Below are 26,724 nucleotides of genomic sequence, written 5' to 3'. Positions count from 1 at the left end.
AAAAAAAAAGTCAAAGAATTTGCAGCATCTTTAAAACTGCCACAGAATGTAAAATTTAAAATATTTGCAAGACACACCTGGTCCCTTTCTATATTGATTATATCTCATTTGAACTTCGGTTGCAGTATGTTGGGTGAAGAAAACAGTTGACAAAAAGCGATAATCGCCTTACTCGGTGGTAGAAAAGAAATATACCATTATAATTTTGATTTACAAAATGTGATATGTCTAGAAATTTCTGTCTTCGTAATTCTATTTTTAATAATTTAATAAAAATTAAAATTTCCTGAAATATGGTGTGAGATAATTTGATTCTATGATTCCCTCATTTTACTCCTTGTGGGAAACAAATGTGTGTACAATGAGTGACAAGTGACAATGGAGGAAAAGCTACTATACTGGTAAAATTAAAATATATGTTTTTTGCATATAAGCCTTGGTTTATTGATGAGACATAGATCCCCGAAAGTTTTCAAATAGTGAGCCTCAATTACAAAAATTAAAATACATTTATCTAGCTGAGAATAAAATCAGACTAGAGGAAATAAATGATTTCAAATTATAACTAACTGATTCACGATACATAAAAAATTGCTACTTCAAGCTTTGTCATTGAAGCTTATAAGGAATAGAGCATGGATTAGATTTATGGGGTATCCTTTTCTCATTCTAGGTCAAACAAAGCACAGTATAGTGAATGACAAATTATACATGAAAGGGTTGATGATGCTAATGCAAAAAATTATTTCTCACTAATATCAGGATATATTTCACTCTTCAACTCAAACTTAACTATTTTAATTGTTTTGGTCACACAGAGTCCAAATATATCATAGGTTGAAATACCTGGGTATAGTTTCACCATCGAAACAAAGGTTTCATTGTGTCCTCATAAAATACATATTTGTAATAAAATGTTCCTTTACCACATGTGTGTGCTACTGTTCAGGTGGGACTTAGTCTATTACTCTAATTTTTCAGGATTCAGATCAAAGGAATAGAATTATGCAGTGTATATATCAAAAATAAAATCTAACCTATCTGTAATTTATGACATACTCCATGTTCTTCACAAATTCAAATGATATTTAAACAAAGTGTTATGCTTTTTCCTCTATCTCTGTTTGGAAGTGAAGATGGGGTAGGCATTCTTTTCTGCAGGAGGGAAGTTGAGAAAGAAATATTGTTGATTTACTGTGCAGATTATTAGGGGCAAAGCTAACATTAAAATCAGAGTGTCTAGGCTCTTGATGTGGGATTACGAATGGCTTTGTTGTTGGGGATCTTAAAAAGTTGAAACAGGAGTCTCTATAACCAATCCCAGCCTGTCAAGTAGTGAGCATGGCCTCGCCCCTTCAGGATTTGAGAGACTACAGTGCTGTTTGATGTGAGGCACAACCCAGAAGCCAAATGAGAGAATGACTGTTGTGGGGTTCACACTCGCATTGCCCACCAGGCAGCCGCATTACTTTGAAGGTTTTTAGCTGATTTTAATGTTGATGAAAATCAATCTTGCCATGAAATCAGAAAGGATTTATAAAGCAGTCATCACCAAATATAGAAGATATATTATTAAATAGAAACTGCACAAGTTATTAGCACATCAGAAAGAGAAAAGCTTGTCTTGAAAATTATCACACATTTTCAAATAAAATGCCACCAAACAGAATTTCGCTTTTAACATATATTTAACTCACTAGTGTGTTTAAAGACCACATGCCATAATTTCAACCAAGCTTATTAATAGAAGTGCCAAAATACCTTTCATTACAGCATAACTTACTTGCAACATGGCCATTTGAGATTTCCATTTAAGGACAATAAATTAAGTATGCAAGAAATCGGCTTTCATGATTTCCTGCTATTTCCTCATTGTTATCTGGGTGTGGTCAGTCCTTGCCTGGATTTCTCTAACCTTCCAAACCTTTTCTCTTGGAGATAAATATGTATGTTCCTCACTTTCCAAAGATAAAACTGTAGAACCACTGCTTCCTCAGCTCTCCTTCACCAGTCTTTGCCATCAGCAACACTAAAAATAGCAACACTCTATCTGAAGCTACAATAAGTTACCCATGAGAATCCTCAGAAGCAACTGCTAGTGAAGCTGGCAGATGTGCGGTTATTTAGAACCAGTTGACCATATGGTGCACGAAGAACTTGGACTTTAAAGAAATTTCTGAATTGCCAGTTAAATTCCTGAGGTACTTTGAAATGCTGCAAACATACTGAATATTTTTCTTTCTAGATTTCTCTAAGAATACCTTGTATCAACAAAATCAAAAAGTTACCTTCTGTTCAGGAATTCCTAAATGCTTTTAGGTAGAATGTGAGCTCATCATATGCCAGGATCTGACCAAGATGGGAATGAAATCATGAATATACAGTTTGCTACTGGTTTTACCTTGGATATGACTGCATTGTGTTTTTGTTTTTGTTTTTTATCCTTTGCTTATAGAGTTATTGGCTAGGTGTAACTAAATAAAAAAGAATGTTAACCTAGAAAGGTCAGAAACAAACAAAAATAAAATAAAATAAAAAACATTAAACTTCTTAGAATCTTCTTACTACACTTATAATGATATATAACAAATCTTAAACTTCATATTTTCCTAAGAGGATTAAGTCTGATTAGATCTATAAAAACAAAACCAAGTGAGTTTATCATTCTTTCCACCTACTAATTCAAATGACTGATAATTGCTTAACTTTCTTTAAAACAAAATGTTAAACAGATCAGGATGTTTAAGTTTTGTTAGGGCACAAATTATGTCTAATTCTTATTTTCTATACAGTATAATATTTAATCTATGGTCAAGCACATAGTAGATATGCAAGAAATATTCTGGCAGGTATTTACTTAAACAAATATCCAAATACCTCCTTTAATCATGAGGTACAGATCAAGTTTAAGACATACATTATGTAGCATCCTAACAGTACATCCAAAACAGAAAAACAATCTGCATTATTTCCTAAAAAGGTAAGGCAAGCCAGTAATTGCAAACAATGCTGTTAAACAAGTCTGTCTGCAAAGGCTCCTGGTTATGTGGCTGCAGAACAGATTGCTGACCCAGGTTTGCCTGCAGGTGCACAAGAAGTGCCTAATAATGCTCCAGTCATTTATCTATTTTTATTGAAAAAAAGAAATAAACAGACTTACAGTTGTGGGTTGATCTCCTTAATACCTGCTGATAGAAACTTTAAACAAACACAACTAATGTTTGTAGGCTTGAACTACCAAGCGCTGTTCAGTCTAACACAAGCTGTTTTCCTTTTTCTCTTTCAATGAGATTTACTTTTGAACAAACACAAAATGAAAAAAAGTGATATACTTTAATCTTAAGACTACATGGCTTATACTGTGTTCACTGAAGCCCTAAAAGTTGGCAAATATATTTCTCCCAATTTATCTCTTTCTCTTACTCTTTTAATAGTTTGCACTCTCTCTCTCAATATGTACTTTATAATAATTAAATATATAAATGCCATATAGGTAAACATATATATATATCATTCATATACATACATACATACATACATACATACATACATACACACTCATTTGTGTTAGGACATATTGCATGGTTAGGGATTTATTCATTTATTACATTCGAAATCTAGAATGTAAAGAGGAGATTGGAGACAGGACCTATAAATTTGGGGTTCAGAAGCACATAGATGTCATGAGATGATGAAGGGAAAAAAGGAGTCTGAAGAGTAAGCTCTGGGCTTGAGGTCTGACAGAAGATGAGAAGCCAGTCATGAGGAGTGAGGAGAAAAACAATAAAGAATGGATGAGAGCAACTGATTGCAAATAACGTTTTCAGTGATTTTTACCATAAAGGTGAGCAAAGAAATCAGTGGTAGCCAAATGAGAATAAAGATACTTATAAACTAAGATACGGCTACAGTTATCATAATAGTTACAGATATGGATGTGGTTATAGATAAAAATATAGATTCTCCCTCAGAGTCCTTATATTTGGCATTCTCTCTCATTTCTGATTTTTCTATGGCAGGTTCCTTTTCATTAATCAGTGTCCTTCTTGGCAATCGTATCAAAATATTGCTCCTACCACCATTAACCTCTTCCCCCTTCCCCTGTTTTGTCTTAATCTATAAAAATTATCAATTCCTGAAAGTATAAAATGTGTCTACTCACTTATTTGTCTGCCCCTCCTATTGGAATGTAAACTCCAAGAGGAAAAACATTTTTGTCATATTTATTACTGTGAACTAGAAATGTGACGAACACACAGTAAGTCCAATAAATACTTCAATTAATGCATAAATATATGCCTGTGTGGCTGTATATATACATATACACATATACACTTCCACTGCAGAATCCAATGAGGTTTATTTATTTGTTAGAAAAATAAAATCATATAAAATCTTCCTTCCTGTTTAGGCCATGCTGTAGAGGGGCAATATGGCAGCATAGTAATCTGTAATTTACTGAGGATTTATTTTTATTTTGATCAAGTGTTTACTAAGGTAAATTTTTTCGGATCCATGCCTGTGATGATTTTATTTCAGTTGTATGTCCCTTTGCAGTGAAGGTCTTATCTAGATTCTAAGAAATGTATTTCATTGTACAATGTATCATTATTATTTCTATTATTATCATTAAATGCTTTCATTTTATAAAGGACCAATAAAAATACTCAAAACATAGCCAAACATGAAGAATCACCCAAAATTAATCAATGAGAAATGAGTTTACATAACAGGTAATATCAGTAAATTAAACCTAATGGAAACTTAACAGAAGAAAATTTATTTCATACTAAATTTTCAATACTCACACTAGTACCTAACATGATCACAGGGAAAATAAATCCAGTTTAAAACTGTATGAACAGAAAAAGTATTCAAATACATGAGAATAAAAAAAATTCACCCATCAGCTTTAAAAGATATGGAGAGACTATACAGAGACTCTGGGTAGACAGCTGATGAGGACATTTCTCTGGCCTATGAAAGCTTATAGTTTAGTGAGAAAAACAGAAAATTTCAGTAAAATATGTGAAGTGAAAAGAGAGGGCTTAGCCTGTTATACAAGTTCAGGGAAGCCCTGCTGAGGGATGACATCTGATCTAAATCTTAGGAATGAGTAAGAGTTTAAAGGAACATAATATGAAGTGTATATTCTAAGACAGTGAGATAGCTGGAGAACATATAGCAAAAACAATATATAAAAGTACAGATATAGACTGTCAGTCAGTTCTCATATACAGAAAAGCTAAACTGGTGTGTGGCAGAGGGATAAAAACTTATCTTATGTCTAGGAACTGATGTTACCACCTCTTAAATACTTTTATTTCTTCTAAATGTACTGAGAGAAACTACAGGCAGAACGAATGGCAAGAAAATAGTCATTTTTGAAATTATACACAGTACAAAGTAACCAAAGTTACAAAGAAGCATCCCTTTTATAATTTATAGAACTATCAATACATCCTAAAAAAGTACCCATTTGAGTCTTCCTCAAACTTTATATATACTTATTATAATTAATGTACAATAGTTTATGTATGCAACATGCATCAATTCTGTGACATTTCTCACTATAAATTTCATTTAAGATGTTCCATTAATAGTTTGAAGACAGAACTTCTAAGGAATTATTTAAGTTAATTCCCATAGTCATAAAAAATATTTGAACATTTTATTTTCCATGGTAACACAGCAAATCAGGAAAGTATAGCCTAGTCAAATGATACTAGTGTAACACTTCCAACCATTCTAAGTGAATTTTAAAAGAATTTTCATGAATAAATCCCTATAAATAGTTATTTTTCCAAAGTATTGAATTCTTCTGCAGAGAAAATTGCTATCATTTTATAAAATGGGAAAATAATATCGTTCAGATGTGAAATACATCATTTCAAACATTGAAGTTGATATATTTCTTAGCTTATTGTTCATTGGGGGGTCAGGTGAGTTGTTTAATATCATTGAAACATTTCAGAAAATAGGTGGAATTCTTAGATTTGCAGATAAGTACTTTAAATTGCTTCAGTAAGAAGATGAAAGTGAAACAGAGCAGAGAAATAAAATGAGAGAATGATATAGTGGATTTGATTAGGTGATATAAAGAAAAGGGATCCAATTGGGGAATTAAAGTAAATGAACAAAGACATATAAAAACACCCTCCAGAAGACATTCAAAAAGTCAAAAGATTTGATAACAACCTCTACAGAGACTAAAAATACAGAATTAACATATTCTGAAAAAAAAGGCAGACAATTGATTTTTATGAAAATACAAAAGTCATCAGAAAGTGTAACAGAGTGGTTCCAAGGTGAAAGTCATAGGAAATTATAGGAGAATAGTTGAGATGTGCCTGTAAGTTTGGCCATCAGTGGTGTAGGTAACTTCCTATATGTGTTAAATATCAAATTCAAAGTTCGGTACCTTTGCTTTATCTCTCATTGATCCTTTGCCTAGGATAGACATTTTAGCACCTGTTTCTTCCTGTAGCCTCTTCAAGGAGTTTCCTCTTGGTCCAAGCAATTTCCCCACAAAATTGAACTAGGAAACAAAATGAACAGAATGCCTGTTTTAAGGTAGAGAAAAGTGATAATTTGCACCAATAATAATTGATGGGTTATGGGCTTTTCAAACTTTTCCACTGAGAAGAGAGTTGACATATACTTAACACACATACACACACACACACACACACACACACACACACACACACACACAACCATTTCAGACCTCTAATCTGGGATCCATTTTAAAAGGGATACTCCCTCCTAAAAGAATGCCAAAATTAATAATATGTTAAACTTACCATTTACTATAATCAAATAATTAAATGATTTATTTAAAAAAGAAATTAGAAACACTATGGTGCTTACAGAGGTTACAAAGTTTCAAAGGTTTTTTTTCTTCTAATCAGATTATTAAAACAAGTAATAATTTTAACATGTCTATGCACTTTCAAAATTACAAAAGTTAATATTTTCAATTGATTTTTAAAATAAAATTTAATATTAAGGTTTGTTTGGGTCCCTAACATTCTATTGTAAATTTCATAATTTTGGAGAAATTATTATTTTCATAATAATTGGGGTAAAAAGAGATTCAATTTATCTTCAATCCTACATCCTCTATGTTAAAGAGTTGTTCTTAGGATCAGCAAATAAAAGATGTGAACACATAAAGACAAGTTTAAAACATTATAGATAAAGCACATATACAAAAGAGCTTGTCCAAATGGAAAATTCTAGGGGGTCTGTCCAATTTGCTTATTCATGCTGAAACATGGTTAAAAACAGGTGAGCTTAGAGCAGTTATCGGAGTATGTTGTTATCTACTAAAAAGAACATTACCAAATCAAATTGCTCATATAATCATTCACTGATTGGTTTAAAGAATGCATAGAGCTTAGAATGCATCAAAAAATATCTTGGGGGCATGAAAAACAAAAATAAATAAAACTAATATAAGCGCTTTCTAAATCAGAGTTTTTTCACCTTTTTTTTTTTTTAACTGATGGTCCTACAGTAAGAAATACACCATACTTATCAGTGAAAACTAAATGCCTTTCCCCTAAGTTCAGGATAAAAACAAGGATGTCTGTACCACATTTATTCAATATTACACTGGTGTGGGTTGTGTACCTATAGGCATATAGATAAATGGAATAGTATAAAGTTCAGTAAGACCACACCTAAATGGTAGATTGATTTTCAAAATAAGTGCCAAAGCAATAAATTTGAAATGTAAAGTCTTTTTAACAAATTGGTGCTAGAATAATTGGATATTTATATGCAAAATATATATATATTTTATTATTTACCTCACATCTAAGCAATTCTTATTCTGAGATCTATCACAGATCTAAAAAACAAAAGCTAAAATTATAAAGATTCTAGGGAGAACGCATATAAGAATGCCTTTGCAAACTTAAGCTGGGAAAGGTTACTTAACGAGGAAGCAAAGAGCACTCACTAAAACTTTTGCTGATCCAAAAACCATTATAAAATTGAATAGACAAGCGACAGACTAGGAGAAAATACGCCCGTGCATGCATCTGAAAAATGGCTAGTAACTACAATCTATGAAGAACTCCACTGAGTCGATAATTAAACACAAACACATGCATATCTGAATTGCTAGAACTAAAAAAAGACCAAATGTTGATGAGGATGTGGAATTACTGGAATAATCACTGTTGGCAGTTTAAAATGATACAACTACTTTGGAAAGAAGATTGGCAGTTATTTATTAACTTAAAACACAGAGCTCCACTATGATCCAGCAATTCTATATACAAATACTTAATCAAGAGAAATAAAACCATATGTTTAAAAATGACTTGCACAAGATGTCCACGACATGTTATTCACAATCACCATTAAACTAGAAATAAACTAATGCCCTTCCAAAGAGAAGGAATAAACAAGTTTATACATAAATAGAAATAGTCACTGATTGACACAAGAACAAGAATGTATCCCACAGACATAATATTGAGTGAAAAAAGCTGGATACAAAAGAGTACATCATGTTAGATTCCATACAAAATTCTAGAGGCAAAAATAATATATATTGTTAGAATTCATAAGAGTGGTTGCTTGTTGAGAATAGAAGTTGGGGTTGAACTGGCTGGAAAATGACATGAAGGGAATATCTGGGGTGATAAAATTGTTCTATATTTTATTGAAGGTATAGTACATTTTTTGTCAAAACTCACCAAGCTCCACACTTAAGACCTGTGTATTTCACTGTATGTAAACAGTACTTCAATTAAGAATGCAGAAAAAAGATTTAGAAAGTTGAAAACTCAAATAAATATTTTAAATCATAATGTAATGTCCTACAATAAAATACTAGTCCCAGACTATTGTACAAAGGAATCTCACTAAACTTTTAGGAAATATATCATTCCAATCTATGCAAACTATTCCAGAGAAAGAAGTGGGGAAAGAACCTCTAACTCATTTTAGCATGTTAGTATAAACTTGATACCAAAACCAGATCAGAAAAGGAAATTTATGGACCAAATCCACTCATGAAACAAAACCCACTCAACAAACTAAACAAAGCTTGTTGTATACAGAAAAAATGCATGATTATCGAGTTGTGTTTATCATAGGTACACAAGTAGTTTAAGATTTATAACCCATTATTGGAACTAGCCTATTAACAAACTAATGGAGAAAAAGTTAACATTTTATTTGAACAGAAAAATAAATTGATAAATTCAAATTCAATCATTATAAAACTCACATTATATAAAAAATGAAGAAAACTTCCTTAACCCAATAATAATGGTATACTTAATAGTAAAATAATATCAGAAACAAAGAAAAGCTGTGCATTCTTGATGTTTTACTCAACACTGAAAATTCAAACCATTAAATAAGATAAATGTTAGAAAGGAGCAAATATCATTCATAGTTTATATAATTATGTACATAAGAAGCTTAAAGTAATTTCAGAAAATTTATTACAAGTAGTAAAAGAGCTTAGCAAGGTGTTTTATACAAAATCAATATAAAATTTAAGTGTATTTTCATATAACAGTAACTTAGAAATTAGAAAAAATTTTTAAGAGATATCATTTATGACAGTAGTAAAAATAAGTAGACTTCCTAAGAAAAAAATGTAACTATATATGTTCGAACCTTTTACAGAGAATATACAAAAATGCATTAATAAAGCCATCATATGAATATAAATAAATTGAAACAGGTCATATTCATAAATAGGAATTCTCAGTTATACATATTTCTAGTATTCTCAATTACATCTATAGATTCAATACAATTCTAATTACAATCACTATAAGATTTGGATCAATTTACCAACTGATTCTAAAATTTGTACAAAAATATTAATGTCCAAGAACAGCCAAAACATTCAGTAGCAGAAGAATAAGTTTAAGATGATTCCTATCACATTCAGATATTCATTATAAAGCTGTATTAATTACGATAGTGTGATAAATGTAGCCCTGGGGCAGAGATAGAAAACATGGCATTGAATCCAGAATCTAGAAACAGACTCCGGCTTATGTTAAAATGATATACAATACAAGTGACATTACTGATCACTGAGACAGAATAACAGCTTCCTAAAGATGTCTATGTCTTAATACTTAGGATCTATAAATAAGTTACCCGCAAATGTGACTTTGCAAAGTGATTAAATTAGAAAATCTAGATGATGGGATTATCCTGGATTATCCAGGTTTGCTCAATGTTCACATAAGCGAAAGGAGGAGGCAGCAGAATCAGAGGCTGGAGTGATATAATTGCTGGTTTTAATGATGGAATTGGGCCATGAATCATAGAATAAGGGAAGCTACTAGAAACTGAAAAAGATCAGGAACAGATTCTCCCCTACAGCCTTAGAAAGGAATGCAGTTTAGCAATCCTTTAATTTTAGTCCATCAGAACCACTGCAGATTTCTGACCTCCATAACTATAAAATAATAAATGTGCTGTATTTTAAGCCATTAAGTTTGTGGTAACTGCAAAAATAAGAAATCATTAATATACTAAAGAAAAAAAAAAGGACTACATGATACATAGCATAATTGACTATCGTAGTAAGAAAAATGAGATTACTTCCTAAACTGTGAGAAACAAGTAAATATACATTGATTACAGCTTAGGTGTGAAAGGCAAAATTTTAGAATTTCTAAGAGAAAAATATAGTAAAATAATACCTAAGAGTTCTAAAACAAGACATAAAAATATGCTAACTCTAAAATAAAAGCTTAATTAAAATTAAGAATGTTTTTTCGTTAAATACACCACAAAGAAGGTGAATACATGAGTCACAAAATCAGAAACTCTTTATATCACATGTTACCAAGAAAGCATTAGTTTATAAAAATAAGAAAAAACCTGTAAGAAAAAGACAACATAATAGATAAAATCATGAATATGTCATTGAAGAAGGAACAGAATGGCAAAAGAAAAAAGTATGAAAACTTCAACCTTATTAGAATTTAAGCAAAAAAAAAAATTAAGATTACAATGACATATCATTTTACACACACTGTGATGGTAGAAATGAAGTCAGAAATCAAACATTAGCCAGAATGTGTAGCCACAGACTCATATACCCTGCTCATAGGAATGTAAATAGATGTACCCATTTTGGCATTGTCCTATAAATCTGTAAATGCATTAGCTTATGTTTTAGCAATCCCATTCCTAGGTATATTCTTTAGAGAAACATTAGCACATACACAAGAAAACTCAAAGTTTCAATGCTTATAACAGCAAAAATAATTGGGAAAAAATAACCAGCAATTTAAGAATGGGGTGCTGTCAACTGGATACCATACCAACACTTGTTTGTGTCTCAGATACAATCCCCAGATCTCCTTCCACATATGCTTCATTTTGTGTTATAGAGTCAATAACAAAAAGTTGCATGAGATTTGGAAAGTGGACATTGGAGTCCATTATTCTTGGCAAGTCATGTTGATCAGACACGGCTTCTTTATTGACCTCTACATGATCTCCCACTCCATGGACACAGGAGCCCCACAGGCTTCTCCACAGCTCCCAGTTTCAGGTCCTGACAGGTTTCAGAGTCAAATTTAAACTACCCATGGACACCAACATTCCTAAATTCCCTTCCCGCACCTCTTCTAACAGTCATGTTAGTCCAGAATTATAGATTTCAACTATTAGATATAGAGTAGATTCTGTTTTCTTGACAGAACCATGACTGGTACAAATGGATAAGCAAATCGTGACAAGTTTATGTGGAATATCATACAGCTATGAGCATAAATCGCCCATAACTATATGAAATCTCATTAATAAATCTTAGAAATAAAATTTTGAGTAAAAAATTCAAGCTCTAGACATAAGACACTGTATTTTTAAAACTCAAGCAAAATCAAATATTTCACATATATTTCACATATATATAGTAAATTTAATCCTCAAAAAACGGGCAATAATAAACAGAAAAATCAGGATCTTGGTAATCTCTGGGAAAGGAGAGTAGAGAATGTAATCAAAGGGAATACTATACAGGTGGTGTCAAGTTAATAAGTAACATTTTAGACTAACTCAGGGGTTTAGGAGTATTCATTTTATTTTGTTTTATACTTTATATGAAAATTACACATTCTTTGAATGAATTAAAGATTACATAACTTTTTTAAAAATCAAAGAGAACAATTCCAGTTGAGTAAAATTTTACTGACTTTCTCTTCAGTACTCGGTTACAGAAACTTCTTGCCCCTTTACTGGTAGTGATAGCAAAATATGAAACAAAAATACAAAAGTACTCAAAGCAATTCCTCTACCTGGAATATTTATGACTCTGAAAGGAAGAGATAGCATTTCACTCATTCCTGGCTTAGGACAGGTTATTAACAAAATATGTACATGGCCTCTGCTCTCAGAAGTTTCTGTTCTCTGTCATGATTATTATAAAACATTTCCCAAAACTTCTATTTCAGCAGAATACCTTTATTTCTTACCAATGACCAATTGAACCAAACTGTTTTGAAGCTGTAAGAGAAATATCTCCCTTAATTCTTTCACAAACTCTATCTTTTGAAATAGAATGCAAAACATCTTATGTTTGCATAGAAATTTAATTTCATAAACTGATAATATCTTTTATAAGTAACATTAATTATACGTTATTTTAAGCAAGCAGTTCGTTTGTGTTTTTGAAACTTATAAATGTGCAATCTATCATTTCCTTTTCTAATTTATCATCGTTTAAGTTTGCTTATGTGATGTTATCTTTTCCCTAATATCTGGAGTTTTTGGAGCCAACACTGAGGAATGACTCAGAAGATATTTTCTCATGAAGGACTGGTTACCATTCCTGTTTAAGATTTTAAAACATCAGAAGGCATCACAAGGCTAGTTACATATTTTTGATGTTGTGCTTAATTTTTGCAAATTTATTTTAAGGTAAACTCTGAAGCTAGCCTCTACGAAAATTGTTGTAACTAGATATTTTTTTTTCCCTCTGCTTTCATCCTGTACTCAGTACCCCTTCAAAGCCAATTGACATAATCATGACAGGTGAATTAGGAATTCACTGATAACAGCTGGTTCTAACCTTTTCTTTAAAGCAAATCTCTTTTAAACACAGAAAATAACTCAAACACTACACAGCAGTCTTCAATATTTAGTCATAATTTAGTTAAGTTGGTAACTACCAAGATTCTTAAGACTTACTAGAGAGAAAATAATTTTCAGTAACTTCAAATAACTTCAAATAATTTGAAAGTATTTTATACAAATATGTTTTAAGAAAATTAAATTCGCATAAGTCAAATTCATTTATGCTTAAGTCACTAAACAGCTGTTTTGTAATAACTTCTATATTTGAAAAGTTTTTTGAGCAATTTTAATTAGATTTTAGATTTCTTCCTAAAAGCAAATATTTAAATAATGTTGAGTAAAATTACCCCCCCCAAAAAAAACATTTCAATGGATTTGTCACAGAATTTGTGTCAAAGCGAGTGATTATAAAAAATAGGGACATTTTAAGAAAAACATTTTAGAACACTTTTAACAGAGAAAACCCAAGAACGTCTAAAACTAATTGAAAATAAATTTTAGTAATATTGGGTATGCATATTTCAAAATTTATCAATTCATCCTCTAAGCATAGGATACCCCACAATGTCTTACCTATAATCTCTCATTTCACTATTTCTTCATGATGAATATTATTTCCTCACAATTAACAATATTTCACCTACACTTATATGAAATGAAACTTTTTTTACATGTGGCATTTTTCTGATCACACATGTATACACATGTGTATAAACTAATTCCAGCAACTCCATTCCTTCTCAAATGAGAGAAGCAATTCACCTAGACTTATTCCTCTTTAGTGGGCAATAAGATTAATCTACTTTGTGATGAAAAGATAGTGTGATCACTAGAGCCACTTATAAAGAATGTGTGATAGTTTTTGCTACAGGCCTCATTTCATTCTTCCTCTTCCATATGACATGACTAAACTTAAACTCCCTCATTTCCTAATCCTAAAATCCCTCTAGTCCTCATATCTAATACTATTTGGACTCCACTTTCATTTCCACCCTATTCTTGATTCGGGGATGAAGCCTCTTCTTAAATAGTAGGAATTCATGGAGTTGCTGTTTTGTACTTTGGGAACTTAACATTAAATCTACCTTTAGTATTTCACCCTTGTGTATGCTATTAAAACAAATTAAACCAATTTGGGGCATATTACACAAAGAGAGACCACAACTGCAGAGGAAAAATTTTATTCTTGTCTAAATAGTCAGGAAAATACAACAGTTCAGGTACTCATTTCAGCAATCATCAAAGCACATTAGTGAGCAAGGGAATAGACTTTTATTTGATAGCAAAAATATCAAGCTATGTCTTTAGAATTAAAATGTCATTTAGAATTTACAGAGGACTCTATCAAAGAAAATCACTTTCAATTTACCAAAATCGACAATGATGAGTATTTAAGAAAACAGGGAAAAATGTTTTAGAAATAGCCATTAAATCTAATATTAATATACTGTCACAAACTAAATTTTATTTAAAAATAAATTAATATAAAATCAAGGATGGATTCAATTCAGTTACTCACTAAACATATTGGTAATGTATGTAGGATACAAAATGAATCAGACATGAATACTTCTTTCAGGAAACTTATACTGCTGTGGGAGAAAAGGGGAATGTACATAAACTGTTAAAACTGTAAAAAAAAAACGGTGTCATTATAAGTGCTATGAAAAATCAAAGGAAGAAAAAATGGTTTCTATATGGGAAAGTTAGGAAATTTGATATTTTGCTGAACCTTGAACAGAGAGCTGCGCATAGAAAATGACAGGGACATAAAACAAGGGAGATTATGGAATATGCAGAGAATGGGTAGAAACTAAGCTGAGAGAGCCTGTCAGAAGCTGATTGGTGTAACCTCAATAAATGGTGACAGAAGCATAAAGTAGAACGATGATCACAGACAACAGAAGAGAAGACAAGATAAAAGAGAAACTGGTAAGACTCAACAAGACCTGACATTGTAATTTGGTGGATATGAAGAGGGTAGAATGAATTAGCAATCAAAATATATCCTATACCCAGAGGACTAAAAAATATTGCATAATTAGTAAAATTATAAAAGTAACAAACATTTTTGAGCGAAATTTGGGATATATTCAATTTGAGGTCACCTCTAAATGGAGAAATCTAGTAGCCATGTATGAATAGACATCAAGAGAGAAACAGAAGATGGATATACAGGCCTAGTAATTTTCTACATAGGGTGCTACTTAAACATCATGAAATCGATAAAGGAGAGGAATTAGAAAGAAAAGCCCAGGAGAGAAACTTGAGGAACGCTTATATTTAAAAGAAAAAATAAAGAAGAAGTTCAAAGAACTAGTTTCTGGAAGAATCAGGAAGAATGAAGAAAACAGGAGGACAGACATTTTAATAAATCACGTAATACAAAAATATGTATCGAGTGATAATTAAGTGCCACAAACTGTGCTAGGATAAGTTGAGGATTCCACGGGAATATACGACTGAAGTCCATAGAAAATCTTTTCTGGAAAATAGCATTTAAGCTAAGATGCAATGTATGGGAATTTGGGACAGAGCAGAGAGTAGTGTTCTGAAGGAGACTTTCCAAGCAGAAGGAGTAACATGTGAACAAACCCCAAGAGCATGACAGATTATATAAACTGAAAGAAACAGAGTTTGGGAGGTGAGGGAAATAGGGCTGGAAGGGAGACATAGAGAATTCTAATATTCAAATACTGATTGATCCTGTTGAGAATTCTGGTCTTTAGATAAAAGCAATGTAAAACAACTGAAAGGTGAGAACAGGCAATGAACTGGGATGGGTAGGAAGTGAACTGTGGCATGATTAACTTTGCTTTGAGCATCTTGCTGACTGCAGTATAAGGAGTGAAAGAAGCAAGCAAAGAGGTGGAAAAATTAGGAAGCAATGGTTTCAGCAGAGGCGACAGATGGAGGTAGCTGGGAGTTTCAGAAAAAACATACTATTCGTTGGATTTGGAAATTAGGAAGAATTTTGATTCTGCACTAAAACACCAATCATAACAATATATTTAATCTCAGAATTTATATAACACTTGAAAATAAAACAGTTAATGTCAACACATATATGAATTAAAAGAGTTTAAATAAAAAGGCCTACTAAAATATAAAAAGCAATTATTTTTCCTTACCATAAGATCCCAAAATCTCATTTAGGACTGCTCTCTTTTTTGGAGATATATTTGGAGAAGAACCCATTTATATTTGAAGAAGAACTAATTTATGCTAAGTATAAAACTCTGAGTCCTTTGAAATGTGTCAGTTGGGTACATCTTATGCTTAATCCATATTTGTCTCTGAAGTTTAAATTAACATGGTCTATGTTAAAATCACACTGTATTTTACAGAATGGCCTGTGTTTATAGAAATTAGAAAGAAACTTGAAGATATGCTGATAAAAATGATTTGACATGAATTTAATAAGGTAAATACACATATAATTCCTGTCCATTCATTCTGCTATAAAAAACTCTTTACTACGTTTCAGCACACTTGTGTGGATAAACCATATTTTGCTTTCAAAGACAACTAAAGAGTCTTGGTCATGTTTTAAATGATTTTCATCCTGTATGGAGCATTCTTAAATGTCTTCTGAGCCACATCTTTGCCATATTTAACAACTCAAAGGGCACCTTCTTCAAGCTCGACTTATTTTTATTTGAAAAGATTCATTTAAAACAGTATTATTAAGTGAAAAGTATCAATATTAACAAGCAGCCTTAATCATAATTATAACCACAGCTCAAATTCAACTCTAATTTGTTCGGCATATACAATTATCTGAATAAAAATGTTTCTAGAGTATTATATATGTATGAGATTGACATGGAGTATTCGTAGACATAGATGATTAAATGTTTGCTCAGTACGGTGACATGTAGGTACATAATAATTTTTTCATCTTTGCAATTTTAATACTTAACAGATATTTCTTCAACCTTTTAAATAGTCATGAAAATAACACCTTAATGTCAGCTATATTCTTATATTTTAGAACTTTTTATTTCTTTAAATAATCCACAATGGTGCTGTCACATAGAATCCTAAATTTCTAAAGTAAATCATTTATTTAAATGTCACAGAAGTCTCTTGTAAACTATGTTTACATGTCCAACTAGAGATCTTTTCCTTCTCTACACAATGTCATGAAATCAATATGAGCTTATGTTTGATAAGGTCACAATCATTCAAGGAGTGCTTATTGAGCATCCACTGTGCCAAGCACTGTTCTAGACACTAGGGATATAGAAGCACATGAAATCAAGTTCCTTGACCCTATGAAGCCAACATTCTAAATACACATTTATTTTCTACTTTAACATATTTAAATAGCCAACTGCCTTTCTGTTTCCATACTTCTGAATGGTAGTATTTTTCACGGTTTAGGCTGCTTAAAAATCTAATGTTGTATTGTTTAGCATTTCATTGTGTAAAATACAGATAATTCCAACCACTCTAAAAGGATATACCTAACTCTCTAAGGTATGATATTAATTCAGTAGTAGACTGAAGAAAAAGTCTAATTTTTTTTGATTAGCTCATTTAAATACCATCAATTCGAATGGCATTAATAAAGGATTTGGTACTGTGAGCAGATTGCTAAGGTTGCTTAACACCCTACACCCAAATTCAGGTAGTATTACTACCTGCTTTTCTGAAATCCTCAACTGAAACAGATACCTGGAACCTTTAGAAGAGAAAACAGAAAATCTAAATTTCAAGTTCTTTATCCTTCCCTTTTAGTGGTATTAGAAAATGTAGGTACCACCTATTTGAAAGTCAACTTCTTATACTAGAAATATGATGTATTAAACTCAACAACTCTTATGATTCACATGATTCCTTTTAAGCAATGGACTCTGTCCAAACTAAAGACTATCTTAAAAGTACTGCTGATAAAGTTAAAATTCCCACATCTGCTCAGTCCTCATTATATGACATGTCCCCTTCAAAAACCTGTCTGAATATTTTAAGCATATTAAGATATAATTCAAATATCATAAGATATAATTTATTAAGATATATTTCAAATACCATAAAATTCACTTATTAAAAATACACAATTCATTTTTTCATAAATTCACAGGATTGTGCAACCATTGACAAATTATAAAGTCCTTCATTAAAAAATAATAACAACAAAAAAAACACCATACCCATTAGCAGTTACTCACCATTCTACCTCTAGACTTAGACAACCACTAATCTGCCTTCTGTCTCTACAGGTTTTTGCCTACTCTGCGCATGTCATATAAATGAGATCATATAATACTTGGTTTTTTTGTGACTTTTTTCACTTAATATCTTTGAGGTTCATCCATGTTTTAGTACTTCATTTATTTTTATTGTTCAATAATATTCCATTAAATTAAATAGATTTTAACTGTGTGTTTTTCATAGGAGCCCTCTCTTGGGTTGAGGACATTCCTTTATAATACTAGTTTGTTGAGGTTCTTTTTTTATCATGAAAGAGTGTTGAATATTTTCAAGTGCTTTTTCTGCATCTATTTTTCAGTCCTTTATTTAATTATTATGGTGTATTACATTATTTGACCTACAGATATTAAAACAACTTATATTCCCAGGATAAGTCCCACTTTTTCATGGTGTACAATACTTTTTATATATTGTTGGATTTGGTTTATAGCATTTTACTGAAGATTTTTGCATCTATATTCCTAACAAGTATTGATCTGCAGTTTTCTTATCTTCTGCTGCTTTTGTCTCTTTTCAGCATCAGGATAACACCGACTCTGTAAAATTAGTTGTGAAGTATGAAGAGTTTAGGAAAATTGGAATTCTTTTCTTTTTGAATGTTGGTAGAATTCACCAGTGAAGAATCTGAAACTGGGATATTCTTTGTGAGAAATATTTAATTACTAATTTTATCTGTATTGGCATAGTTTTATTCAGATTTTTTATTTATGAGTCTTTGTTGACAATTTCTGTCTTTCTAAGAATTTATTCATTTCATCTTAGTTACTTTGTTGGTATATAGTTTTTATAATATTCCTACATAATCTTTTTTTACCACTCTAAGGTCAAAAGTTATGTTCTTACTTTCTTTGCTGATTTTAGCAGTTCTGACTCCTGTCTTTTATCTTGGTGAGTCTAGCTAAATGTTTACCAATTTTTCTGGCCTCTATAAAGAAACAAGTTTTGGTGATTTTCTCTATTTTTTTCTTTTATTCTTTATTTCCTGAGATAATGTCCAAAATATACATAGAACTCATATAACTCAACAATAAAAACAAACAAACAATCCAATTAAAAAAATGGACAGAGGACCTGAACAGACTCTTCTCCCAAGACATACAAATGGCCAACGGAAAAGATGCTCACCTTCACTAGCATTTGGGGGAATGTAAATCAAACCCACAATGAGATACCACCTCGTACATGTTAGAATGACTATCATTAATAGAATAAGTAATAACAAGTGTTGGAGAGGTTATGAGAAAAAAGAAACCTTATACGCTCTTCCTTTATATCTGCTCTAATCTTTATGATATACTTCCACCTACCTTCTTTAGTTTTTGTTTATTTCTAGTTACTTAAGGTGGAAGATTATTGATTTGAGATGTTTCTTCCTTTTTAATGTAAGCATTTATTATGTCTTTCTGTCTCTATAAAATTCCTGGTTGCAATGTTGTTTGGTTTTACCATACAGCTATCAGCCTCCTGTTAACTGCTCTCTACAAAGGTTTCTATTGTTTATCAATGCTCTTTGTCATGTACATCTCTACTTTGTTCCAAATAATATTTGTCCTCAGAGACATGGGCAGAACTCCAGCACTACTGTCTGGAACTAAATATGAGACCCACTTTTCCTACTCTGTGAGTATGGACCAGAGTCAATTCTGAGGATGAGAAAGGCTGTGAACATGTGTCAGGCTGCACCCTTTCTGGAGCAATGAGAGCAGAACATAAGGCAGACTCGCAAGCACTACCGAAACCACACACCGACCCACCAGTCCGAGGCTGAATCCTCACTGGAAAAATGGGCTTACATAAACTCTGACCAAACATTAATGGAATAAAAAGCTAAGATTCATTTAAGCTCTATCTGGACTTCTGATTTATAAAAACTATGAGATAATAAATGTGTGTTGTATTAAGCTACTACACTTGTGGCAATTTGTTACATAGCAAATGAAAACTAATTCATCCCGTATACTCAATTGCTCTATTCTAAATTACACCTCCAACAATCTTAGAACGATTTTATTAGTACCCCATCCATATGATTACTGCAAGCAGTTTAAAATATATCATCTGTTATCCCCTTTATTCTCACATATATATCTCCCTTATCCTCAATTTTGGGATCCTTTGACTCAGTTACCCGCCCGTAATGAAACCAAGTGCATGTGCAGGCATCCAATATAGTGCCATTCGTGTCACCTCCTGAGACCTGGAGACAAGGAGAACTAATAAAAATGGGCCAATGTTTATGCTGCTTGCTGTGTCATGAATAGTTAAGTCTTCTGCCTCTGACTCGAGAGTCATGTATTTTCTGCCAGTCTCCATGAAACTATGGCCTGGCAAATTCTCTCCCTCTCTCATAGTAACGTGGGATTTCTTTACTTTGGGCCTATTTTGCATATAGATTTTCATTGTTATTATATTTTAATGCTCATTTCTATATGTGTGTGGGGGGAGGGGTTCTTGTCCACACATCTCAATATATATTATTAATAAAATTAATGTAGAATATCTATGTCTATCTACCCTTCTCACATATTTGTTAGTCCTAATTTAATGAAAACTGAAATTTTAGTTAAACAAGTTTTCTCTACCTGCTATAAAACTATACTGAATTAAATTACACAGATGTATATTGTGTTCTCACTATACACATAGTACTGAAAAAACATGCTGTTCGGAATTCCAAGGAGACCTAGTTTTATATTAACAGAGCTATGATTTTACACAGTGATAAGGATAAAGCATAATTAATACAAAGTAGTAACAAAGGTTGTGTGAAGATGATGAGATGTTACTAGATGATGAGGCTGGGAGTTAAGAAGATGTTCGAGAAAGGTTTGAAGAAGTCAGGGTACATGAAATGTATCATTAATTTGTCTTAAAGGATCAGTAAGTCAGTCTGGTTGCAGTGGTGTGAGAGGAAAGGGTTCTATTCCAGGTGTTCACTGAAAAGTTTTCGGTAGAGAATTAGTTTGAGATCATACAATTAAGTGATTCAAATGTTAGGTTAAGGGCTCTTGTTGTCATTCAGTAAATATCTGGGGCTTTAAAGGAGTATGCTTAGATAGCAAGTCTATTATGTTCATCATCTCATCTCCAGGGCCTGACATGGTGACAAGAATAGAGCAGGTGCTCAACAGTATATGCTGAGTGAACAAATAAATAAGCAAATAAAAGATTCACTTCAAGACCTTGCAATATCTGTTACAAATTTATCACTGCAGGATGTATCTTTTTTGGCTGTGCGAAAAAAGAAAAAAAAGTTGTATCTGACAAAATTGAATTCCTTGAAGAGCAAAAACTATATTAGGTATGTCTTTTCATCCTTACTAGTGCATATCACATACTGCAAAGTCTAGCACTGGGCAAAAAACTTATGTATCATTTTTCAGGCCTGACACTAGGCAATTATAAGGTTTGCCTAGCAAGCTTCATGTGGAGTAGCTGCCTGTCCCATACCAGACTCGGTGCATAGCTAGTGCTTTGCAGTTTACTGGAAAGAGTTGCAGTCAGAGACACAGACCCACCAAGCCGGGCAGGCTCACACACATATCTGCATTCCTAGTCCCAGGTACCTCCATAGAGAACTCCTTATCTGGGGTCTTGAATGAGGCAAGTTTGCTAGTTTTGATTCATTAATTTTCACTCCTAGCCCTTCCCTTTCTGCCCTGCTCCCTGGTCCCCTACTCCACACAAAGACAGTTTCATTAGGGTTTCCTGGCAGTGGGACAATTCTTCCACCTGTGTTGTGTCAATTTGACCTTCACCTGGTGTCCTGTGAAGAAAAATGGCTGGCACCATTTTCTGCCTCTTGACGCACTGTCACAGTGAGTGAATAAAGACCTGATTGTTACCCTTCAGTTTGACTTATTGTCCTAATTGACCACCTTGACACCTGGCAGCTCTAAATATAGTAGATGCTCCATTAATTAAGAGACGGAAGCATTGATGAATGAATAAGTGATGATTTAGTAAGAGAGAGAATATGTCACAAGGCAATATGAGATGGGGCACAAACAATACATTAGAAATGCATAATATCAATATGAATTGTGCCACCTTGATTTTAAAAAAAATAAAAAATACATTTATCTTTCTAAGTACATTTGCAACATAAGGAAAAAGGCACCTTACTGTAATTCGAAAATGCACATGTAACAGAATTACAATGGCATTTTTGTTGTTTTCAGCAAAATAACTTAATAAATGCTGCTGACTAAGAATATTTGCATGGCACCTTGTTTGCAAAATCGCCTTAAGTAGCCTTCAGCAGTTTTGTAATTCATTCTTACCACGTAACACCCTGATACATTTTATGAACATAATACAGCCTAATTGTAAATTTCAAGTGATTGAGAAATTTAGAAATTTCTGACTGTGCTTTAGAATCCTATGATCTATACCTTAAAATAATACACAAGAAATAATAATATAATGTCATTTTGGGTTGTGTGTGCATAGTTTCTTTTATGTTATCAAGGTTCTTAACATATTTATTGAAGATTTACATATTTATTAAAGATTTAGAACATATTTATATTATTAAACATGTAAAGTAACTTTGATTATTTAAATTGTCAAGTTTTAAAACCCACAAATATGATTTAATCTCTAGGTAGCTGAAGACTTTTCCACAACTTTCCTCCAAAAAAGATGAAACTGCCGATTGCCTGACTTTTAAAAGCAAAGGATCTAAATTATGACTTACTTTGTATCAGGGGAAGCACGAAAAGGAAAACTTCTTTGTGATAATTTATACCATAGAAGCCATGACAGAAGTTAAAAGAAAAAAATTACTAAACTCATGAAAGTGTGCATGAAATGTAATAATTATTCTATACCTAAGATCTAATATTCTGCAGAAAATTATATCACAGAAAGTACATTTAATGTACTTTAGTTTCCACTTCCATGGTGTTAAAAGGTTTTAAAGTGCTTTGATGCAAAATGGCAAATGACATACTTTAAAGACAATCAATATTTTTTGCATTTGTTACTAAAAGGGAACGTTTTTGTATGTCATTGTTGGGAGACTTGCTCATAGAGAAGTACCTAGCTATAATTTTAACCGATTTCTTCTCAAAATCTTTATCATAATACCTTATTTCTCCATAGGCAAATTGGGTTCCCAACTGACATGCAAAGGGCATTATCCCTTTGAATCAATGTGTCAAAGTCTGCTAATAAAATTCTGTGCAGCATATCTGAAACCTAAATCGTGAATTAAGCACAAACAATAATCCACTATGACCCATAACTGTCCACTATGAATAATGTAGGGCTTGGATTTCTCTGCTTAAGAGTATAGGTTTCACTGAGATTTTATTTAGTATGTTTTTTTCTTTCCTATTTTAAATGGAAAGGGATTTTTTCCTATGAATTTCAAATACTATTATTTACAGATTGACAGTATAACCATTCTTGTAAAATATGGCCAGTAAAAAACGGGCTTCATTAAAATTAATAGTCACAGGAATATGACTTTGAAATCCTGTAGCCAGCTACTGCATATCTAGCCCTACTGTACAGCCTGGAATTATGTGTCTGCAGTTATTAAAAATTAAAAATAAATAAACTGTCTTTTATATTTGTCACTGCTGAAAAGTCTAAAAAAACGTAATGCCATATGCATTGTTTTAGAAAAACAGTTACAACATTTGAGAATCTTCTTAATGATATGGGATTCAGTTCAATTTCAAACAAAAGAAAAGGAATTTCACTAACAAAGCAAGAGTGAAAATTTAATCTAACTTGCTTCAAATACTCAGTTCCATTTACTTCATTCTACAGAACTTCTAAAATATAAAATTAGTATCATTAGCAGAATGATATCTAATTCAATTTAATAAATATTAATTGTACTCCTAATGTTTATGCTAAGAGGGATAGAGATGACATCTTCCCAAGTTTGCATATAACTAAAATCCAAGTCTCAGAAAGATATATCCATTCATATATGCTTTTAACTTTGTTAAAGAGAACTCTTACAAATAAAATCATACAATAAATTAGTATACAAAATTTTTTTAAAAGTTTAAAAATTAGTGCCTACAGACATGCAAACATGGAGATACTATAAGGTTTCTGAGAATGAAGCACATTTGATATAAGCTTTCTTGAGGCCAAAGCTAAATGAAAGATGATTAATTATAAAATTCAAAACATTCTTAATGGGAAAATACATATTTATGAATAAATAAAAATTTAAAACATACTTAAAATACATAAAAACATGTGAAGTTAATTTTTATGGCTTTACAAACAGGGTGATTCTCAACTATATGCAGTAATATATTCAGAGATATATTTCACAATGCAGTTTAGTGTAGCAATCCTTAATGTAAGCCCAACACAATAACCAATACTTATTGAATGTTTGTGATGTATCAAGACCCATGCTAAATGTTTTATATTCATTATCTTATTTAATTCTAAAACTAAACCTATAAGAAAGTACTATTTCACAGAGTTGTTAAGTAATATACCTAAACTTTGATGAAATAATGTCAAAAAACATTTCAAGTACAGTTATTCTATTAGGCATAAGGATTCAAGAAAATATGGTCTCTAATTTGAGGATTAATTTAGAGATGATATATAGATTTTATAGATTTATAAATGAGCCAAAAGTCCTATAATGTATCACCCAAGATATTGTTTTCCTCAATCAAGTATATGATAAAACTTGAGCAGTGACCTGAAGGTGGAGGTTATATTTTGTGGCAACAAACTGGACTGAGATGTTGTATATTAACTATTGTTCTGGATGGTCTCCATTTGTCCATTCAGATTTATCAATAAGCCTTCTCCATCCTGCTCTGTGCCCCAGAACTGTTCCCTGGAAGTCTGTGAAACTTGGTCCCTTCTTTTTGGCTTCTTGTTGGATTTGGCTAAAAAGAGACAACTCAGGTAAGTGGAGAGTAAGTAGGACAAAGAAATCAGAGTTCTTATTTTCCCGGTGCCCTCATCACTGCACATTGGTTTGGCAGTGACTATGCTGCTATGTTGTAGCACACAGCTCTTGTCTGGCAGCCTCTTCTACAGCTGAAAATCTCTTTCTCTTCCCTTGGCCCTTTAGGCTTAGGAGTAGTAAAGCTCCTCACTGTTACTGTCCTAGAATATTTCACCATTCCTTGTTAGTTTCCACTAACACTGACCATACTTTGTAAGTATCACCTTCAATAAATTCTTGTCAATCACCACCTTTGAGTGTACTGCTTCTTTTTGAGAATCTGACAGACATAGTCATAAAGAACAAATGAGAAATTGATGTATTTTTAAAATTTAAGATGCATAACAAGGCTTTCACCTAATAGATGGCCAAGTCACATTTATCCAGAAGTGTGCTGAGGAATACAGTAAAATAATTGTAAAAGTAATGCAAAAATTGAGTCTCTTGGGATCAAAGAAGAACTTAAAAGAAATTATATCTGGTTGGAAAGGTTTGGAAAAGGTACTAGAGAAAAGTAAGACTTCATTATTGAAGGATATAGAGGATTAAAATGTTTTCCCTATTATCCAACAGACAAGAATGCTGTTCTTGTATACTGATGATGTATCTAAGCTGTAAATTTGAAAATTATGAAAAACGTATTCTATCTAAGACAGAAATTTGGAAGAACAATAATTTACTAAAGCTTCTTAAATGGAACTGTGTAAAACTAGAACTGAGAAAGACAAAAGAATAAAATCATGTGCTCTTTTAAAGCAGATCAAGGAAGGTGCCGACTTTCCAAAATTAGCTAAATGTATTCAATGGTAAAGCATTTCAACAAGTTATTAAAGCTAGAGCACAGTTTTATATAAATATCTTCATTACTATTGGGGTAAAACTATACAATTAAATTGTTCCTTTTGTCATTTACCTCTTAATCATAGCTACTATTGGGGATTTTTTCGTTACTAAGACTAAGATGTTCATAAATTTTTATACTTTGGGGAAGAAAAAAGAAAAGGAAATTATATATATTTAAAGTTTCTTATTCTTTTTCTTTTTAAATTTTTTTTTTATCTGTGGAGAATCAAATTTAAGTATCTATTATAAGCATAATGTCAATAACAAATAGTAACCACGATTGCTATTATTGGAAAAAACTTAAGAAATTAAATTATAATATTGTAATAACTTATAAACACTGAGGGTATTCCACTGAGAATTGAGAATGAAGAATTGTACAATCAAAGAGAATTTATAATTTATTGTTAAAACAGCTACTTTAGGAGGCAACTGAGTCAAAGTCAAACTCATATCTTAAGAGGAAGCCGAGGGGATTCCAGAACTATGACTAGATTGTTGCCCGCTCAATCTGATTTCCACTCTAAAAGAAAATGACTAAACAAGTAATTAAAGATTATTAAAATACATCTTGAGACAAGGAAAAGGGCCCTCCAAAATCCTTGGTTTATTGAGGAAACTAATGCACAGTATCAGGTGTGTTGTGT

At 31.9% G+C, this 26,724-nt stretch overlaps 1 protein-coding gene across 14 annotated transcripts in view; it reads right to left on the bottom strand.

The window, feature by feature from the left end:
• The window catches only part of KHDRBS2 (KH RNA binding domain containing, signal transduction associated 2), a 512,467-nt gene that overhangs the window by 338,757 nt on the left and 146,986 nt on the right, over positions 1 to 26,724 (bottom strand). For all 14 annotated transcript variants that reach the window (XR_005650707.1, XR_005650704.1, XR_005650702.1 and 11 more), the window contains one exon: positions 6,422 to 6,538. Coding sequence is in view for 5 of the 14 variants with exons in the window: in XM_039852950.1 (XP_039708884.1) it covers positions 6,422 to 6,538 (117 nt within the window). In the remaining 9 variants the exon portion in view is untranslated. The remainder of the gene's footprint in view (positions 1 to 6,421; positions 6,539 to 26,724) is intronic.

The sequence above is a fragment of the Pteropus medius genome, unplaced genomic scaffold (assembly GCF_902729225.1).
Source record: "Pteropus medius unplaced genomic scaffold, Ma_sr-lr_union100, whole genome shotgun sequence".
Classification (NCBI taxonomy): Eukaryota; Metazoa; Chordata; class Mammalia; order Chiroptera; family Pteropodidae; genus Pteropus; species Pteropus medius.
This window is presented reverse-complemented; position numbering and strand designations above follow the sequence as displayed.